The sequence below is a fragment of the Thunnus albacares genome, chromosome 19 (assembly GCF_914725855.1).
Source record: "Thunnus albacares chromosome 19, fThuAlb1.1, whole genome shotgun sequence".
In the NCBI taxonomy this organism is placed as follows: Eukaryota; Metazoa; Chordata; class Actinopteri; order Scombriformes; family Scombridae; genus Thunnus; species Thunnus albacares.
In genome coordinates, this window is record NC_058124.1 from 26,900,176 (window position 1) to 26,920,270 (window position 20,095).

A 20,095-nucleotide genomic window follows, 5' to 3' on the forward strand; every position below is an offset into this window, starting at 1 on the left:
CTGCTTGGGAATTGTTGCACATAAAAAACAAACAAACAAAAAGCTGCAGAACATTAATTAAATTAATTACACCAAAAATATAGTTCAATAGGAATAACATGAAATAATACTTAAAAACATATGATATTTACAAAAGGGTAATAAATATAATGAGAATGCTATGGAGCCCCACAAGGGTCACGGCAAGATTTCTTTTTTCTTTTTTTGCATTCCCTTGCAATATGTTTTGCGTTCCCATGTTTCCTCAGTGAAATCCCTCTGGGATCCAGCTCTTTCATACCTCTTCCCTTACTTGTAGGCCATATTCTCTACATTTAGAACACATCTATCTGTATCCCTGCAGTTGTCCTGAGTACTGTAACTGGTTACGAATGAAACCCAACAGCATCCTGCAGATTACTGTTCTGCTTTCATCTGGTAAGACTTCTTCATCTAAGAATTTGTTTAATTACTTTCACTAATTATATGACCATGCCTATTGAGCAGTAGTACTATATCAGCATACTTAATGCCAAGTTCAAAGTAAAATTCAATGAGCTGATCCATACCGGGGCGTTGCACTGTTGTGTTTTTGTGTTTGATATATCTCATACATTGTATTTAAAATTTTAGTTCTGTATATAAACTCAACCAGGTAATTTTGTATTGATTGAAACCATTTATACTATAGAATGTGTAATCTTTAATGATTTGCCATTGTATTTTCCCCAGTAAAACATTATAGTTTGTGAAATCTTATTGTAATGTGCGGCGATAATATATAGTGTTTTTGTAGGGACATTTGCAATTTGTTGTCCTCAGTAGTCAGTTTACTGTAATATTGTTTTTTTGTATTATTCCGTTATTATTATTATTATTATTATTATTATTATTATTATTATTATTATTATTATTATTGATTCTTTCACCTATATAGTGCTTACTGAAAGGTTTTTAACAAGCTAGTTTAAAGGACAGGTTCACAATTAGTCAAGTCTTAAAACAACAGTCAGGAGACCAAATGAACAGTGAAACATGTGTTTCTTGTTGTAATCGTTCCTCCTGTTCATACTGACCCTTAGAAAAGCCCTTCATAATGCACTTACAAAATCCACAGTCCTCCTTGTGTGCAAAAATGTATTTAAGAGTTTATCTGAAGCTAATATGAAGCTTCAGCGTCCAAATGAGTCAAATCAAGTAGATATCTTTCAACGTTACAGTCTTTTTAGTACCAAAGTTCCTCTTTTTGTTACTATACTTCCACCTGCAGCTCAACAGAGAAACACTGTCCGAGGAATTTGATGCTAAAAAGACTGTAAATGTGTCAGATATCCACTTGATATGACTAACTCAGACTGTTGAAGCCTCATAAAAGCTTCACATCAACTTTTAAATGACTGTGTGGACACACTGAGGATTTTGACCTCCATTGCTTACCCTGAAAGGAATCTTTTAATAGCCAGACTGAACATGAGGAATGATTACAGCGAGGAAGACTTTCTTCACTGTTCATTTGGGCTCCTGACTGTTGTTTTTAAGGCAGACTTGAAAAATTGTGAACTTGTCCTTTAACTTTTTTTGTTCGAGCTTTTATTTTGAAAAGGCGGAACCGGATATAATTTTCGGCCGTTGCTCGCTTGTAGCGGCGGTACAAAAAATGGCCATCGTCAGATTCGGTGAACTATCGGTGCCTTTTTTAATAAACTGTCCCTTTTATTAACAAAGCAACGGAGTAGACAATGCGAGTCGTGGCGGTGCGGGCCGTTACGGGAGCTACCGGGCGGTAGTCGGCTTGTTCCCAGCGGTTAGCGTGGCTCTGTGTCCGGGCTGAAGCAGATGGGAGCCTCGGTGTGTTCGGGGAAAAGGCGGAAGACTGCGCATCAACACAGCGAACCAGAGATGCTACCAAGCTACAACCGCTAGCCAGCTCACTATTTGTCCCAGGATGCGGGTAAACAGCGGCCGATACACCAGGTAAATACACACCGGGGTGACACGGGGCTCCTCTCCCCTAGAGGCAGCCTCAGACCCGGCTAGCTAACGTTAGCTCGGAGGACGTTTGGTTGTTGTCTTTCCTCTTTCTCTGTTTATTTCCCAGACAGAAGCTGAGAGGACACAAGACAGAAAGACTGGAGCCTCGACGGTGCTGGAGAGATGTGTGTGTTATCAGTGTATGTGTGTGTGTGTGTGTGTGTGAGAGAGAGAGAGTGCGTTATCTCTGTGTGCGTGCGTGCGCGTGTGTGTCTGTGTGTGTGTGTGTGTGTGTGCGCGTGTGCGGGGACAGGAAGTGCATTTTCTGCTGCAGCCTCAGAGTTTGATAGCTGAGTTTAAAGCTGCAATAATTAACTTAGTCCATTAATCGATTTGTTGCCAACTACTACATTAAACGCCAACTATTTTTATAATCGATTAATCGTCATTTTAAGAAGAAAATCTTCAAATTATTTGACTCCAGCTTCTCAAATATGAATATTTTCTGGTTAATTTAATCATCTATGACAGTTGACTGAATATCTTTAGATTATGGACAAAACATTTGAGGATGTTTTTGGAAACAGTGACAACTAATCAAGAGAATAACTGACAGATTAATCGATAATGAAAATAATCATTAAATGCAGCCCTGCGTGAGTTAAGGATAAACAGCTCCGAGTGAATCATCCGTTTGCTCACAGGGCTGCAGACATCAGGACTTTGCTCCACAAAAAGTTGCTGTAATGTCAAAAGGTCATTCCCATGATTGTTACCAGATTTACCACAATCACGCACAATTTGCATAACTGACCACAGATTTTCAGTAGCAAACAAGATTTTTAGATCAAAGATTAATTGAAGCCAACAGGACAAGAAATATAACCAAACAAATATCAATATAAGAGATGAGATAACTACTATTGGTCCCATGCAGGGAAATTAAAGTGTCACAGTAGCAAAGAGGCCGTACACAGCAGATGCATGGTATAGATAAGATTAGTAACTTAAAAATAGTACATACATATGAGCAATATAAGGGATGAAAATAGATCTAGTTGCCATGGACACAACATACAGATACTAAAGTTAATACCCAAGTGTAGAGCCGCAACAATTAGTTGATCAGTCAGTCGATAGAAAATTCATCTGCAACTATTTTGATGAAGCTATTTTCTAATCAAAAATATTTAAAATTCTCTGGTGTCACTTTCTCCAATTTTGCTGGTTTTCAACATTTTATCCATTGAATCTTTTTGGGGTTTTGGACTGTTGTTCCAACAAAACAAGACTTTTGATGTGTGGCGGCCATTTTTTGCTGTTTTCTTACATTTCATTGACTAAACTATTAATCAAGAAACTGGTCTGCAGATGAATTGATAATGAAAATGATCAATTGTTGAATCTAGGTCTGCAACTAACGATTCTTTTCATTACTGATTAAATCTATTGATTATTTTCTTGATTAGTCATTTTGGTCTATGAAATGTCTGAAAATGGTGCAAATGTTCCCCAAAAGCCAAGATGCAACCTAAAATGTCTTGTTTTGTCCAGAACCCAAAGATGTTCGATTTACTGTCATAGAGACTAAAGTAAAAGTAAAATATTGATATTTATAAAGCTGAAATCACAGAATTTGAACTTTTTTTTTCTTTAAAAAAATGACTGAAAATGATCAATCGATTGTCAAAATACTTGACGATTAATCAGCTGTTGCAGCTCTAGTTGCATCCACACTCAAGTGCTCGTCAGGCAGAGTTTTACCCCTTTGATATGCCTGAAAATGACGTCTACGCATATCAATTCTGCATTTATCCTAATGATATAAAAATCAGAGCCCGACAAATAAATTGTGAGGCAGATATTAGCTTGTCACACATATATATCTGATGATATAAAGTACCAGTCAAAACTTTCTCAATCTGTGAAAGTGTGTCCAAACTTTTGACTGGTACTGTACGTCAGCTGATAAGTTTAAAGTAAAAAAAATGTGAAATGTCTCACTTAGTACATATCTGGGTTGTTATTCTTTAATAACCAAATTTAAAGATCCTTATTAAACATGTTTGCTATATTATTTATATCAACTTTTAAGACATTCTTTGGCTTTTAGGAAACAGTTTTCACCATTTTGCACCATTTTCAAACATTTTATAGACCAAACAACTTATCAATTCATCAAGAAAATAATTAACAGGTAATGTCGCCTTAAACGTTTACATACGTTGCGCCACAGTCATATAAAATAATGCTTTGCTACTTTTGTCTTCAGGAATTAAGGACAACAAAGGAAACTTTTCGACTGATGACGTCCTACTTTATGGAGCCACGACGGGACGACTTGAACTGAGACAGTTTCGATACTCAGCTAGACGCAGCGCTAAGCGAAACTCAGGATGTCGAGCAGGAGGAAATCCACCACTCCCTGCATGGTTCCTCCTCGAGAAACCGTGGACTCGGATCAGGAGATGGAGGACGTGACGGAGGCGGCCGAGCCGGAGGACAGTAACGGCGTAGCGACCGTCTCCTCGGAGGCTTGCGGTCTGTCGGAGGAGCGCGGCGAGGAGGCGGACGTCCGACAGGTGTCAGACCACTACATGGACTTGAACATGGCGGAGGGAGGCTACGAGTGCAAATACTGCAGCTTCCAGACATCCGAGCTCAACCTGTTCACCATGCACGTGGACGCGGAGCATCCCGACGTCGTCATCAACACCTCCTACGTCTGCATGGAGTGTGACTACCACACCAAGAGGTAGAAGATGCGTGTGAATGGGTGTTCGATTAGTCGATTAGATGCCAACTTTTCAATGAATCGCCATCTATTTTGATCAACGATTCAACATTTTGAGTCATTTTTTAAAAGACAAAAGTCCAAATTCTCTGATTCCAGCTTCTGAAATGTGAATATTTTCTGGTTTCTTTAGTTCTCTATGACAGGAAACTGAATATCTTTAGGTTGTGGACAAAAAAAAAGACATTTGAGGACGTCACCTTGGGCTTTTGGACATTTTATGGACCAAACAACTAATCGATTAGTTGCAGCTCTGTCTAGTTCTACTGACCTCTAAGCCTCCAACACTTCTTAAGCAATAATTCTGTTTTATTGTTCATTAACTTTTGGTGGAATTATATTGTGACAACCGTAGATTTGTTGATTTAGGTTTTAAGAAATCATGAGGGGCATTTTTCATTATTTCTGACATCTGCAGTCAGTCGGCAGAGTTCTGACTGCATAACACGAGTCGGTAGACAGCAAAAACAGAGCTTTTAATCAAGAATGGACACTTTTACCCTGCGTCTAGACAGAAAACGTAGCGTTAGCAGCACGTTTAGCAGATCAGTGGGGAGAGACTACACAGGAGGCGTTCAGGTACATCCGTTTTTAGAAGCGCTCAGAGCCCAGCAGTTCAAAACCAACCTTTTATTTTACATGAAATGAGGAAAGAATATTTATTTACTATTAGACTACTTATTATTTATAACATATGTGAATGATATGTTTCATGTTGTCGGTGTTTATACTCATCAGTTTTTCTATGCGTTGAATCAGCAGCTTGCTATGAACAGACGCGTCTTGAACGGGCGCTGCACCAGTTGAAACTGACTGGAAGTGGTTTTAAATGTGGTTCAAGGAGGATGTTCAGACAGACAGAGGTTATCGTCTCTCGCTGTACGACCACCTGTTCATCATTTAGGTCACATGATGACACAAAAGCCAGCTCCACTCACTGAAGAAGACGTTGAGATGAAACTGAAAGCTGTGAAAGCTCAGAGTGTTTGATAAAATAATCTTTGTCGATATTAATCTACACTCTCCTCCTTTAGTTATGACACGCTGCTGGCCCACAACGCTCGCCTCCACCCCGGCGAGGACAACTTCACCCGGACGATGGTGAAGCGGAACAACGAGACCATCTTCCAGCAGACGGTCAACGACCTCACCTTCGACGGCAGCTTCGTTAAAGTGGAGGACGTGGAGGCGGAGGAGACGTCCCGTAAAGGCATCGCCCTCAGCAAGACGCCCATCATGAGGATCAAGAGCAGACCGGAACCCAAGAAGTTCACCGCCTTGCACAAGACCGCCGTAGACGACGTCATCAAAGTGGAGAGCGACGACGAGGACGACGAGAACAAGGAGCCGCCCACGCTGTCGCCCGCCCCGATGACCCCCACCGCCATCACCCCCCGGCTCATCCCCGTCTCCGCGCCGGTGCAGGTCCAGGCCGTCCCGCAGAGCATCGTGGTCAACAGCCCCAACGTGCTGCAGATTAAAGGCGGCTCCGGCGGCGGCGGCGCCGTGCTGCCGCCGGGGACGCTGGCTCAGGTTCTGTCCGCCCTGCAGAACCAACAGAACAGCACTCAGACACAGACGCAGCTCCTCATCCCCATCAGCAGCATCCCCACCTACAACACGGCCATGGACAACAACGTCCTGCTGGTCAGCGCCTACAACAGGTAACCGCACCTGCAGGGGCGGGGCAACAACTCAGCACGTCAACATTTAGTGTCTGACAGCAGCTTTTGCATGTTTTAGTTTCTTTAAAGGTTATATTTTCTATAAAACAAACTTCATGAGAAGATCAAAACCAACAATCTTTCAGTACTTCCTGACTTCCCTGTCTGTGTCTCTCAGCTCTAAGCTCATTGGCTCCCACTGAAAACAGTAAATCTTTAAAAAAAACAGCTCAGAATTAAACAGCGTAGTTTTATGTTTAAAAAAGTCTCAGTAATTTCATAAAACAGCTGCACGTTGTAGTTTTTAACTAATAAAACAAGAGGAAATAGTGCATTTGTTTGGGACTATTTTCAGCAGCGGATGAATCCACATTTGGTCCTCTAGTGAGTCTTTCTGGCTGCAGAACCGTGTGTGTGTGTGTCCATGGTGATGAAGGAACATGTCAACCAGTGCAGCCAATAGTTTTTGGACAATAACGGCACAGAGGAAGAAGATCTATCGATACTTGTCAGTAGATCAGTTCATTGTTGGTTTGGATCCAAACATGAGATTTATTGACATGAACACAAATATAGAAAATCACCATATAGTGCATATTTTACTGCAGACCAGCCTTTTTTAAAATGCAATCAACCACATTTGCTTCATTCTTCTCATGAAACCTTGTTGTTTATCATCTGGATTTGTCGTTTTGCGTCTAATATCAACACTCCGATAATGAAGTTTTCTTACAACACTCCACACAGTGATAATATAACTTAGATATTAAGTAAAGGTGTCTGCGGTTCACCGTGATGAAAGAGCAATCCGCCGCAAAGTTTCAAGTCTCTGCAAGTCTGTGTTCAAAGCGATGATGATGATGACCTGAAATGAACGTCTGCCTGGGAGGAAATATGTCTAACATGACGCACTGCGGGAATTTTTTTTTTTTTTTTAATGGTTCCTGTGATGTAAAACACGAGAGGAAGGAGGATTTTACTCGTCACAGTCAGTCCATGACTGCGTCAAGTCTGAGAAAACAAACTCCATGATGTCATGGTGATGTCATCGGGGGTTATAAACAGAAAGGCTGTATGATGTTTAAAAGACATGGGTGTTAACGAAGCATGGAGCGTCTAATGAAATGCACTGTTGAGTTGCATCATGGGAAATGTAGGAGCTGGACCTGCACCAGAGACTCAAAGTCAGGATATTTTAACGTGTTTCTTGCGAGTCACCAAAACCTTCTGGAAGCGCAGCGGTAATATGTGTTCAGTGTGATAGATGGTTAGAAAGAAACGGATGTTTTGGATAAATAACGTGACAAAACATAAGACAATAAAAACAAAGAATACAAAACATTTAACAGCCAGCAGTAATAAATAATCCTAAAGGCCTCATTATCACCTTTGTTATTTCCTCCATCACCGAGCAGCTGATGATGATGTATGTGCAGAGAAGCTTATTGATCATCCCCCTCTGTATTTATCAGGGTCAATTTTTTTTAAGCAATGAGGCGTAAAAAATTATAAATGCGGAACAGTAAGACATTATATGTCCTTTGTCAAGGTCAGTACATGCAGAAGTTCACAGAGAGTCGTGCATATCTGCACAATGCTTGCAAACTCCTCCTAATTAGTGTTTTTTTTTTTACTGCACAACTTGAGTTTTAAGTGACTCGTGTGTCGCTCTCTAGACATCCAGACCGGATAACGTCGACTGTAAACACAGATGTCGTGTGTTTCAGTTTAGCTTCTGTAGTTAGAGATGAACAAGAGTCGTAGGCGGAAGTAGAAAAGCCGTCATCATTTCACTTTTTTTTACTTTTGTCAAGAAAACTATCCAAGAGATCCTGAGAATCAATCATTATCAATTAATCTGCTGATTATTTTCTTGATTAATTTGATTTAGTCTAAGAAATTTTGAAAAATAGTGAAAAAAGTGCATTTTCTTAGTGGCAACAGTGATGTATCCGATTTGCTGATTTTGTCTGACTAACAGTCCAAAACCTTCAAATATTCAATTCACGGACATAAATGACAAAGAAAAACAGCAAATCATCACATATAAGAAATGTTTTAACTTAAAAATGAAGAAAAAATTGCTGATTCATTTTCTGTGTATCTATTAATGGATGAGTCATTGTGGCTCTAAAATATTCTCATCATCTTCCATTAAAATAAAGGTTTTAATCTATAAACTTTTGAACTAAATGTGTTCAGATTCTAACAGTTCTGTTGCTGTTATCAGCTGCTCCAACAACAAACTGACACTTTTAGGAGGAAAAAAAGCCAAAAGCTTCTGCTGCATGAAACCTATTTTACTTTCACAATCATCATAAATCTCCATTAAATCCTCATGTTTCATTCTGAGCAGCCGACCAGGAACCTCCTAAAGACAGCGAGCCACCGCCCCCGCTGATCTCGCCAGCGTTACGCTTCCTGGCTCCACTTTTACAGCGTCATGTGTTTCAGATTTGTATGAAATGATATATCTCTTCTAATTATAATGACAGAAATCAGGAGTTGGATGATTGAAAGTAATTCCTGCTGGTTTAATGAGCGACTCCACACAAACAGCACTTTGACATCCGGACCGTGAAGGTCGGACACAAAGCAGACGACCTTGATCCGTCTGCCGTGATTAACGCACACACACACACGTCTCTGCTTTCACCAGCGCTGGAAATGTCTTCACTTCAGTCTGACACCGCAGGAATGGCATCACATAAATCAGCTGCCGCGTCGGTCTCTATTTACAGTCACCGTGTCATCGTTTTATTGTTTACGGGCTTTGTTTATTCCTTTCCTACGTAAGTGAACAGCTCGCTTTACAGAGCTACATTTCCCAGGAAACTCATCACGATTCTCTTGTGTCGTAGGTTCCCGTATCCCTCGGTGTCGGAGATCATGGGCTTGTCGTCGCAGACAAAGTTCAGCGAGGAGCAGATCAAGGTCTGGTTTTCCGCTCAGAGGCTGAAACACGGAGTCAGCTGGACGCCGGAGGAGGTCGGTGCTTCACGAGATGCTTTCACACCACATCCACATCCTCCTTATCCTGTATTATTTAAGGCCGCAGTTTCACACTTTCGTACCTCACGTGGCGTCTGATGTTTTCTAATTACTGTGAATGTCAGAAAACTTCAGACCAAGAAGCCTTGAAGCCCAGAAAAACCTAAAATATGTCTGGAGATGCTCAGATTTTTTATTATAATCAGGTCACATTAGTATCAGACATGAAGTGGATTCTTAATAATTACATTTAATTGGTTATAAAACTAGATTAGACCTGGTACATTATCTTACACAGCAAATATTTTGACCCCACACAAGAGTCAGATCACAAACACGCAGTTGTTTTGGTTTTATTTCAGCTGATTCCAAAAAAAAAAAAATCTAGATTTAAAAGCCAGCAGCGACTGTGTTTTATTAACTCCACAACACTTTGGAAGGACCTGCGTGAAGCTGGCAGACTCTCACTCGTTTATCAAATCACTTCATAAAAGTAATTTTTATAGACTTTGCTGTAATGTAATGATGTCTTTATCGATTTTTGTGACCTGATTTTTTTTTTTTTAAGCTGTGTAACTCTCTGCCTCTCCTTCTCTGCTGTTTCAGTTTGTTGTGGTGACATTTTATTGTAGTTTTTAAGCTTTTACCATCTTTTGCCTCCAGTTAAATTTTGTTTAGTTTTCTCTGAGGGACGTAAACTGTTCTCGAGTCAGATGTGAAGTGCTTGTCAAATTTTTGGGGCTTTTGTTTCAAATATTGTGTGTTTATTTACACAATTTATAATTACGTTGCTGCTTAAAATCTATCACTTGGCGTCAAGCGACATGTCAAAAATAGAGTTTTCTACGGCTAAGATCCATTCTCAAGAAGTCCGTTCTTGACCTTGGACATAGCAGTAGACTTCACAATCTCACCTCAAGCTGTTCTGGTGCTTTCGGTCACATCACATGATCTTCATCAGCAGTTGTCAGGTCTAACTGGAGCTGGAGGTGAGATTAAATTGTCAACTGCTGTTTCCGAGGTTAAGAATGAACTTTGAACCTTTTACGCCAACACAGATCTGCTGATGAAGATCATGTAATATGATCAAAAGCTCCGGAACAGCTTCTAAATGGACCTTGACAGCACAGTTTACACTTTGTTCTTCTTCTCTGCAGGTGGAAGAGGCGAGGAGGAAGAAGTTTAACGGCACGGTGCAGACCGTCCCTCAGACCATCACCGTCATCCCTGCCAACCTCGCCGCAGCTACCAACGGCCTGCAGTCCATCTTCCAGACCTGCCAGATCGTCGGCCAGCCGGGTCTCGTCCTCACGCAGGTGGCCGGTAACGGCGGCACCGTGCCGGTCGCCTCTCCCATCACGCTGACAGTCGCGGGCGTCCCCGGCAACCAGCCTAAAGCCGCCGAACCGTCGACGTCAGAATCAAAGACTGAAATGTCAGCTTCCTCAGCGAGCACGCCGCTCAGTTTGGACGCGGCGGCGACCAAACCGAAGAAGTCCAAGGAGCAGCTGGCGGAGCTGAAGGCGAGCTACGGCAGGAGGCAGTTTGCCACCGAGGCGGAGATTTCACGGCTCATGCAGGTCACCAAACTCTCCAAACGCGCGATAAAGAAGTGGTTCAGTGACACGCGCTACAACCAGAGGAACTCGAAGGACCACCACGGCGTCCTGCTGAGTGAATCCCCGTCCAGCAGAGCGGTGGCGTCCGGAGGAAGCCGAGGAGGAAGGAACAACAGCGGCAGCTTTAACGACAGCAACACCAGCAACGCCACCGCCACCGCCACCGCCACCACCACCACCACCACCATCGTCATCGATTCCAGCGACGACGCCAGCGACTGCTCCCCAACTTCTGCCAACACCCCGGGGTCATCGGGTTCCTCCAGCGACCCGCGGGTCAAATTCCGCCACGCCTTCCCGGACTTCACGCCGCAGAAGTTCAAGGAAAAGACTCCGGAGCAGCTGCTCATCCTCGAGGCCAGCTTTCAGAAATCAGACACGCCCTCCGACGAGGAGCTGAGCCGGCTGCGAGCGGAGACGAAGCTGACGAGACGCGAGGTGGACGCCTGGTTCACCGAGAGGCGGAAAATGCCCTGCGGCGCGCAGTTGAAAGACGGAGACGTCGAGGGAGACGGCGAGAGGGCGAAACCAGCTGCTGTGCCTTCGTCCTCAGCTCAGGAACGGCAGACCACCCCTCCCGTCAGCAGGAAGACGATGAAGAAAACGCCGGAGCAGCTCCACATTCTGAAGAAGGCCTTCGTCCGCACGCAGTGGCCCACGGCCGAGGAGTACGACCAGATGGCGGAGGAGAGCGGCCTGCCGAGGACGTACATCGTCAACTGGTTTGGAGACACGCGCTACGCCTGCAAGAACAGCAACCTGAAGTGGTACTACCTCTACCAGAGTGGAAAGGTGCACACGCTCAGTTCCTCTTTTACATCACGTCAAATTTAGTGTCCGAGTAACTTTCTTTATCTTTGTGAAATTTAAGGAAAGCATCAAAACTCAGTACACCTCTGTGCAATATCACTAAAATGTTCAATGATTCATGTATCATCTTACAATGATGGTAGTATTTTTAGGCAGAGGTTTCCCTGGATGTTCTTAGGACAAAGGCTGAAGAACATCTGAGGTGTAGCGTACACCTTTAGAGTGTCGTACACTTAAAAATAATGATTTGACAGATATAGAGATAGCAATAGAGATATAATAAGGGTCGTGCTACGTAGTCCTGGGACGATATATTCATCTCCTGATTCGATATTGTCACGATACTTTGGTTCAGAATCGATTCTCAATTGAACGAACAGAAAAGGCGACACTATTTTCAGTCTCTTGCTCCACTATACTTTGTGCCAAATCATTCACCGGGGTCCTCAGTCCACTGAAATACTAAATGAAACATAACTGGCAATTAAGATAAATGGTCCGCAGCCTTTTTTTATTTTAAAAAGTTTACTGCATTAATTAATTTGAAAGCATTTTACAGTCTCCTGCCTGTATGAGAATAACAAACTGAGGGCGGAGGCGTCATGTCTCCAGCAGCCTCTCTCTGCTGCACCGTCAGCTCCGAGGGAAAGACGTCGCCGTCCAACACGCTGAGCGGGCGCACGGTTTTCTGAGGTGAAACACTGTTCGGAGTTGTTTTCTTTCACCTCAGAGTTGGTTTACGTTGTTTAATGCTTCAGTGTGTGTCGGTCAGCCGGTCCTGGAGTTCGCTGCTCCGCTAACATTGGCGTAGAAAGTTCATAATATACTTCACGTTCATCTCGCAAAGGTAATTATTTAGTCATTATATCAAAAAATGCTTGCAACTGCCTTCCATAAACATCACATGCCGCAATTTTAAACAAAGGCGGCGGCCAGTAATACAAAGCATTTGAGTTAGATCTTATTTATAATGAAAAACAAACAGGTTAGATTGACTACATTGAAAATACAGGCGTCAAACTCAGTGCAACTGAAGTGAGTAAACCTGTGACCACTGAAACTAAAGTGATTACAACAGTGACTTCCAGTTCAGACTAATTGAACAAGGTTATAACAGAACATCAGTTTTCTCAGTTTTGGCCTGAGTTCATGGCTCCACATGATGATGATGATGATGAGGAGGAGTTGCCCTGAACAAGTAAGAAACCAGATTGTGAGACTTCATAAAGATGTGAGAGTGATACAAGATCATCAGTAGGCTGCAGCAGTGGTCAGGAGGTACAGGAGGACGCATGTGACCAATAACAGAAGGTGTGATGGCGGTCGTCCTCGTGAAACGTCGGCACGCGCGATTCGTTATTTATGCAGCCTCGCAATGAAAAACAGACGGGCGAGCGCTTCTGACTTGGCACGAGGACGATCTGTGTAAACTGGTGTTTCAGTGACTGCTCAGACAGCGTGAAGGACGTTACATGAAGTCAACCTCAACGGCAGACGTCCAAAAAAAGAAAAACTATCGCTTACACAACAGCACAAAACTGCCAAAGATTCAACTTTGCCAAAGAAACATGAAAAGAAGGCTGATGAATATTTTTGGCGGCACTTTCTTTGGTCAGATGAAACCAAAATAAATGAGTTTGGATCAGACGGGGTCCAGCGTGTTTGGCGTGGACCTGGCCAGGACTACCACAGTGACTGCATAGTGCCGAGCGTTAAACACGGAGGAGGGAGTGTGTTGATACGAGGCTGCAGGAGAGACGACGTTTATAGATGAAACTATGAAAGTACTGAATGAAAAGATGAATCCCTTTTAAGAAGGTTGACAACATGACAATGATCCCAAACTAAAACTATGACCTGGCCCAGTATGACCCCTGACCTGAATCCAATAGAAAACCAGTCTCAGCAGTGGTTGTTGTAGACTGGTATCATCCTGTCCAGGACGATCAATCTCATCAAAAACAAGGACGAGCAAATAAAATATTAAAAAATAAAAGAACAGAGTCTCACTAATGAAGGATGAGTTGACTTCTGTTGCAGTTCGTTCTTAAATAAAGACCTTTAATTATAGTTTAATGAGTCAATGAATCGGCTTCATTCTTCCTGGGTTTTTGTCTAAAAACAAATAAATGTGTATTAAATGGGCAGGATTTGTAATTACTTAACATTTCAGTGATACTGACCAGGGTTGTACTCAGTTTTGTTATATACTGTAGTTCCTCAATAACTAATATTTAGGGATGCATGATATTATTGGCGCGCCATCGATATCGGCCGATTAAAAGCTTTAAAATTAAATATCAGCATCGGCAAATTCTGCCGATTATGAGAGGCCGATATGTCGTCATCTCCACCACCGCCTGACTGCGCTTCCCCTCGACGGACTGTTTCATCCCAACGGTCCCTGTCCTTCCTCCGCAGGCTGCGCTTCACTCAGCTGCCCGTCAGACCTGCTGCTTCTTCCCACTTTAACCTGAATAACAAACCGGGGCTCGGTGCTCTGGTTGGATCCACATGGAGAGCCGGGGCTAACGTTAGCTGGGAGGCTAGCTGGCTGTGCTTCCCTCCGGTCATGCTGTGGCTAATGCTCCGCTAGCCTCTCAGCTAACGTTAGCCCCGGCTCTCCATGTGGATCCAACCAGAGTCCCACTTTATTATTCAGGTTAAAGTGGGAAGAAGCAGCGGGTCTGACGGGTGTCGAGGAGCTGCTATGTTCGGCTGCACAGATAGGAAACACTTCAGCTGACAGGATGTACCACTCTGTTTGGCAACCAGTGTATTAGGTGCATTACCGCCACCTTCTGCTCCGGAGTGTGGACCAGAGATTAAATCCTACACATTAATCCTGTCTGTCTAATAAACTCAAAGAAAACTCTACTGCTCCTCCCACTTGGCAGGTTCATTAAAGTTTTAATGCTGAGCTCCTGAACTCCAGTCTTCCTAAGTTCTTCCTTCATATATCGTCTTTCTTAATCATTCTTAGTACAATCTATTCTTGCATGTATAATAGTCTCCTCAGCCAGCTGGAAAAAAAAATATGTGTATATATCGGCATCGGCCACAATGAGTTGGAAATATTGGCATATCGGCAAAAAATCCAATATCGTGCATCCCTACTAATAGATGTAGCAGCAGTAACAGTACTTGCTTGCAGTTGCTTTAACACATTTATCAATATTTGGTGGATTTAAGGTGGACGAGGCGCTCAACGGTGGAGCCAAGAGCCAGAAGAAGTCCAGGAAGCGTTTCCGGGGTTGGTCCAGGAGAACACGCCGGCCGTATCCCTGCAAACGCTCCCCGCAGGGCGGCGTCACCACCATCAAGGTCTGTGTGTGTGTGTGTGCAGTTTATTCACACCTGATACAAGAACGTTCACATGAAAATGTACCAATACGTCTTAAATGTTAGTGAGTGTGTATTTCCTTTTGAAATAGGTTTTTGGTGTCAGACAGTTAGAGAATGAAGTCGCCACTGAAGAGCAGCAGTTTTACATGTTCTAACTTCTAAAAAAAACTCCAAAAAAACATATTCGAATAAAGTAAAAACATATAGTCCATGCCAGTTATTTAAACACAAGTTTTTAATGAATTTCAGGTTCTCATTTCATGGGATTAAGTGTTACAGTGTGTTCAGAAATAGCTCAAAGCTCATTTTCACCTCAATACATTCACACGACTTTGACCTCTGGAGTGTTTATTTTACAGTCCAGGTTAATTCACCTTAAAGCTGTAGCTGGCTAGCAGCTCATTTCAGCCTCTGACTGCTCTCAAAACTCACCTGGAAATCCAGTTCTTTATTGTTTCCCTCCTTTTTTTCCCCCTCTCATCTCTATACGATCATGAACTGGAGTTTATTTATTTATTCCTTCACCTTGCATTAAGGCCTTTTGACAACCTGAGCTGGCTGCTCAGTGTCCACTTGCGGCCTCACGTCGACTTTATATGAAATCGACCCGCTTCTGCTTTCTGTCTGTAAATACCTTTAGGAATGTCCTCCTTCCCTCTACTTCCTTAAAGCAGTAGGCTGAATACTTTTACACTAGACAGGAGAAGAAAGTACATCCTGCAACCCTTTATCTGTAACACTAACAAAGCAACTTAACTTGATCTAGATTTGTGTTCCTTTTCATTAAAATGTGGCTTAAAAACATGAATTAAACAAATTACCAATCCATGACTTTTTCTATTTTACTCACAGTCAGATGAGTGAGTCAGCGCTCTTGAAACAGAGACTGATCCAACATTTTTACCCTTGCTCCACTTTTTTTTTTTTTTTTTTCTTTCAGAGGAATTTCACTGAGAGCAATACTCTCTTTTTCAGGAAAGCCCTGATCACACAGTTACACATTCTTATTCATATTCATATAATTCTTCATAGTCTGATCTGCTGGGCACTGAGCGGCTCCGCTGGAGCAGTCGGGGTTAAGGGCCTCGCTCAAGGAACCGAGTGCTTCTTCTTCACTTTCTAAGCTTGTGACCCTCCAGTCATGAGCTCGCTTCTCTAACCTTTAGACCAGCACTGCTCCTAGAAGTGCCTTCCAACAGTTTACATCTTGTGTATTTAAAATGTAGAAACTAGAAAAGGAAGAAATGGAGGTTGAATAAAATCCCTGATCATTCTTGGAAGTTTTAGTGACTTGCCAGCTAATGAGAAAACACTTGCAGCAGTTAGAAGTTTATATTTTTACTCATTTGATTGAGGATAGCAGTCCCCCCCTGCTTCCAAACTTTATGCTAAGCTAACAGGCTAACAACATCATGCTTATACTGAATGAACAGAGAGGAAATTACTCAGTTTGTACTCAACTTAACTGGAAAATGTTTTAATGGATAGTAGTTTGTTACTTTGATGTGTTGTCATGTGTTTAAAGTTTTTTTTTTATTCCTCCCTCCTGAAGGTGAAGTCCGGGAAGTCGTTTCTGAAGGACTACTACCTCAAACACCGAGCCCTGAGTGAGAAAGATTTGGACGATCTGGTGGCAAAGTCCAGCATGAGCTACGAGCAGGTGAGAGACTGGTTCGCCGAGACCGCCAGGCGGGCGGAGGAGGGCAAGGAGCCCTTCAGTGAGGAGGAAGCCGAGGGAGAGGAGGAGGACGAGGAGGATGAGGAGGAGGAGGAGGAGGAAGAAGAAGAGGAGGAGGAGGCGGCAGCAGCAGGAGCAGCAGAGCATGCAGACAGTGAAGAGGAGATGGAGGTGAAAGAACAAGGAGAGGAGGCATCAGACGAAGACTGCAACGAAGAGGAGGTGGAGGAGGAGGAAGAGGAGGAGGAGGAGGAGGAGGAGAGGGAGGACGCCGAGGAGGAGGAGGAGGAGGAGGAGGAGGACAATGAAACGATCCAGGAAGAATCTCAAGGTGTCAGCCAATCACAGCCTCAGGCAGAGGAGCAGACATGAGCAGACAGGTGAGAGTCACACACTCATAGTTACAGTTAGAGGTCCAGATGAGTGACAGTTAGCTTTACTGTGTTTGGTTCACTGATTTTCACACAATAAAAAAACTGTGAGTTGAACCAGAGCTTGTAAACAGAAAAGTCACAGCCTGTTTACGTGCACTGAAGTAAACGGGTTACAGTCGGCTCTCTCCAGTCAGCTGATTACTCTGCCATGAATATGTGTAAGTGGGTTTCTAATCTGCTCTTTACAAGTGCGCACAGGCTCTGAAATTAACACCCGCTAAGCGCCAAATGCAGGTAGATTTTCTGTTTGGTGTTGGGAGGCTATCCGTCACACTGGCGGGTAAATGTTTGTACCAAAAATAGTCATGTAATAAAATATCTGGCGTGATGTCTCTATAGAGTGTAGACACGACCACCGTATGTGTTTTTTATGCATCTAAACAGTGCAGTGAAACTGTAGGAGCGCTCAAGACGGTCTGACGCTGTGTCTGCACAGAAAGCGTAGTGTGAGCAGCGACTGGTCCATCTGTGCGTCTACACAGGAGGCGTTCAGGTACAGAGTTGAGCGTAGGTCACCCACGTTTTGGAAGTGCTCAAAGCCCAATGCAGCGCTTTAGTTAACTATAGTTGTTGTAAAATGTGCTACAAATAAATTTGATCAATATATTAAAACATTTTGGCCTCTTCTTTAAGTCTGTATTCAACATAATACTTTGTTTTCTCAATGAAATGTACTGAAACAAATGTATATGTGACACAAAAGAACAATTTATTATTTTAGCTGGTAAAAAATATGCTTGGCAGGTGAGTCAAAATGTTAATTTTGGATGTGCAGACAGGGAGAGCACTGTGCAGAGCAGCTGGATGAAAGGAAGATGTTATTAAACGGAGCAGTATGTCCTCATATTTAAAATAATCACATCCAAAGTTCGACTAAAACTGAAACAAAGTAGCCTAAAAAGTCTAAATAAGTCTGTTTCCACCGCTGAACATTTGACCAACGTCTTCTATCACTAATAGTTAAAATCAGTAGCCACCAATGAGGTCGGTGGTAGGAGAGAAATCTGGTTACTGACCTGCTGCATGTAAACACGTTACCTGGTTTCTCTGAGTAACCTGGATACGTACCTGCATGTAAACGCACTGAGGGATTCAGATGTGACGCTATCGAACCCCAAGACCTCTTGTTTCCGTATCAGAGTACCAAGAACTGTCCAGTATTTAATGTCTGTTCACTTCCATCATGTAATTCATCATCATACTTAACTTCTTATACAGCTGTTGTAACATCTGAGAAGTTTGTATTAGTTTGATAAATGTAAAAGTAGAGTGTTTTTTTTTCTCAAACTAAGGTATCAAAAAAATGATGCCCAGCTCACATGTGGGTCCTTTTTATTGGAGTTTCAGCCATTCACACTTTTCTGTTACATCAGAGGTTTTTGAGTAAAATCAAATACATTCAGTCCATGAAAATTATTTATCATAATGAACGTCTGCAGGCTTTTCTCTTATCCACAAGGTTTTTTTTTTTAGTTTGGTTCTGAAATTGCTTCAAATCCAATTTCAAGTAACAAATTGATTTTTGACAAAATAAAGCTAGTAAGCGGTCCTAAAGTTTTTAACTTTTTTTTTAACATCCTGCTGCTGATGCACCCGGTTAGTAAACAGTGTTTTACTGTTAGTGATGGTTCCATGTTGGATCTGGAGATATATATCTGGATTCTCAGCCAGCAAAAGATGGCTGAGAATCCATTTTTAGTTTCAGTTATTTTAAGCTACTTGTAAATGTTGAGATATAAACATAATAACATTCAATGAAGGATTTGATGAGTGGAGTCGATGGCGGATGTTCAAACCCCGCAGTTACTGTTACAGTTGATATTCTGTTGACAAGAGAAAGATTAAATGTGACGTCCACCTTCATCTTCTCTCGCTCCGATTTTATTCTGTCGTTATTGAATCTAATAGATGAATCATTTGAAATGAAGCACAGGAACACAATATGACAGGATGAGTGAAGTTATGCATCTGGAAAAATACGTAGCTTTACATTATTAACCTGAACTTAAGTGTCATGTCTTCTTAAAATGAGATAAATAACAAAGAAAACTGTTAATTAGTCCTTAAAACAGGTTTGTTTTGTACCTGATATTCAGTTTCAGGTTTATTTGGAGCATCAACGTGATGAATATTTATCAAAAATTGCAGAAATTTAACTGAGAGATCCAGAAAAAAGAGGATTTAAAAACTTGTAAAGCACATTTTGTCCATAATGAAGAGATGCAATAATTGGAATTTCCTGAATCTTTAACATTAAAATGATATTTATTGAGCAGCTGCTGGCTACGTCACATCCTTCCTGTCATAATGTTTTTTTTTTTTTTTTTAATTTGATAGGATTAAAGTTGCTGCCCCCACTGTGAAGACAACATGCAGGAGGATACATGTCAGTGTTTCTCAGCCGGCGGGTCGGGACCTGAAGTTGTGCCGCAGGAAGCCGAGACAGATTCACCGCTCAGACGGATGATGATGATGATGATGGTTACAGCGTCCGGTGGCCGAGTTGAACTTTGTGTCCTGATGCAGCTGAGAAGCACTGAGATGATGGAAGACAGAAGAAGAGGAAGAAAAAATTAAAAAAAAAAAGAGGACAAAAGCATCAGGATTTACTTTTGTTTTGGCTGATGAACTTTGGGGACCAACCTGAACGCGCAGGACGACGCCTTTCACCAAAAACAGCGACACCACGAGAGTAAGTTCCAGCTCTGCTCCTGTACAAATAACAAGGCTTGTATTCTGGTGTGAATGACAGGGCTTTTGTTTTGGCCTTTTCTGTCATTTTTCTAACAAAAAAAAAAAAATCAATGTTT

The 20,095-nt window shown here is 42.3% G+C and overlaps 1 protein-coding gene across 3 annotated transcripts; it reads left to right on the forward strand.

Moving 5' to 3' along the window:
- Window positions 1-1,595: 1,595 nt before the first annotated feature.
- LOC122970553 (zinc fingers and homeoboxes protein 1-like) lies at window positions 1,596-19,825 on the forward strand. Of its 3 annotated transcripts, XM_044336733.1 has the most exons (9): window positions 1,596-1,953; window positions 2,078-2,135; window positions 4,223-4,705; window positions 5,779-6,408; window positions 9,270-9,396; window positions 10,557-11,810; window positions 15,021-15,152; window positions 16,726-17,231; window positions 19,623-19,825. In XM_044336733.1, exons 3-8 carry the CDS (start codon window positions 4,347-4,349, stop codon window positions 17,221-17,223), a joined length of 3,000 nt encoding a protein of 999 aa, XP_044192668.1. In that variant the 5' UTR covers window positions 1,596-1,953; window positions 2,078-2,135; window positions 4,223-4,346; the 3' UTR covers window positions 17,224-17,231; window positions 19,623-19,825. The 3 variants fall into 3 exon arrangements, with proteins under 3 accessions (XP_044192668.1, XP_044192667.1, XP_044192669.1); XM_044336732.1 differs by lacking the exon at window positions 2,078-2,135; XM_044336734.1 differs by lacking the exons at window positions 2,078-2,135; window positions 4,223-4,705.
- The last annotated feature ends 270 nt before the right edge of the window (window positions 19,826-20,095 follow it).

Coding starts and splice junctions, on each gene's coding strand:
- LOC122970553 (XM_044336733.1), top strand. CDS start 4,347: ATGTCGAGCAGGAGGAAATCCACCACTCCCTGCATGGTTCCTCCTCGA. Junction 6,409..9,269: donor CTGGTCAGCGCCTACAACAG/GTAACCGCACCT, acceptor CTTGTGTCGTAG/GTTCCCGTATCCCTCGGTGT. Junction 9,397..10,556: donor TCAGCTGGACGCCGGAGGAG/GTCGGTGCTTCA, acceptor TCTTCTCTGCAG/GTGGAAGAGGCGAGGAGGAA.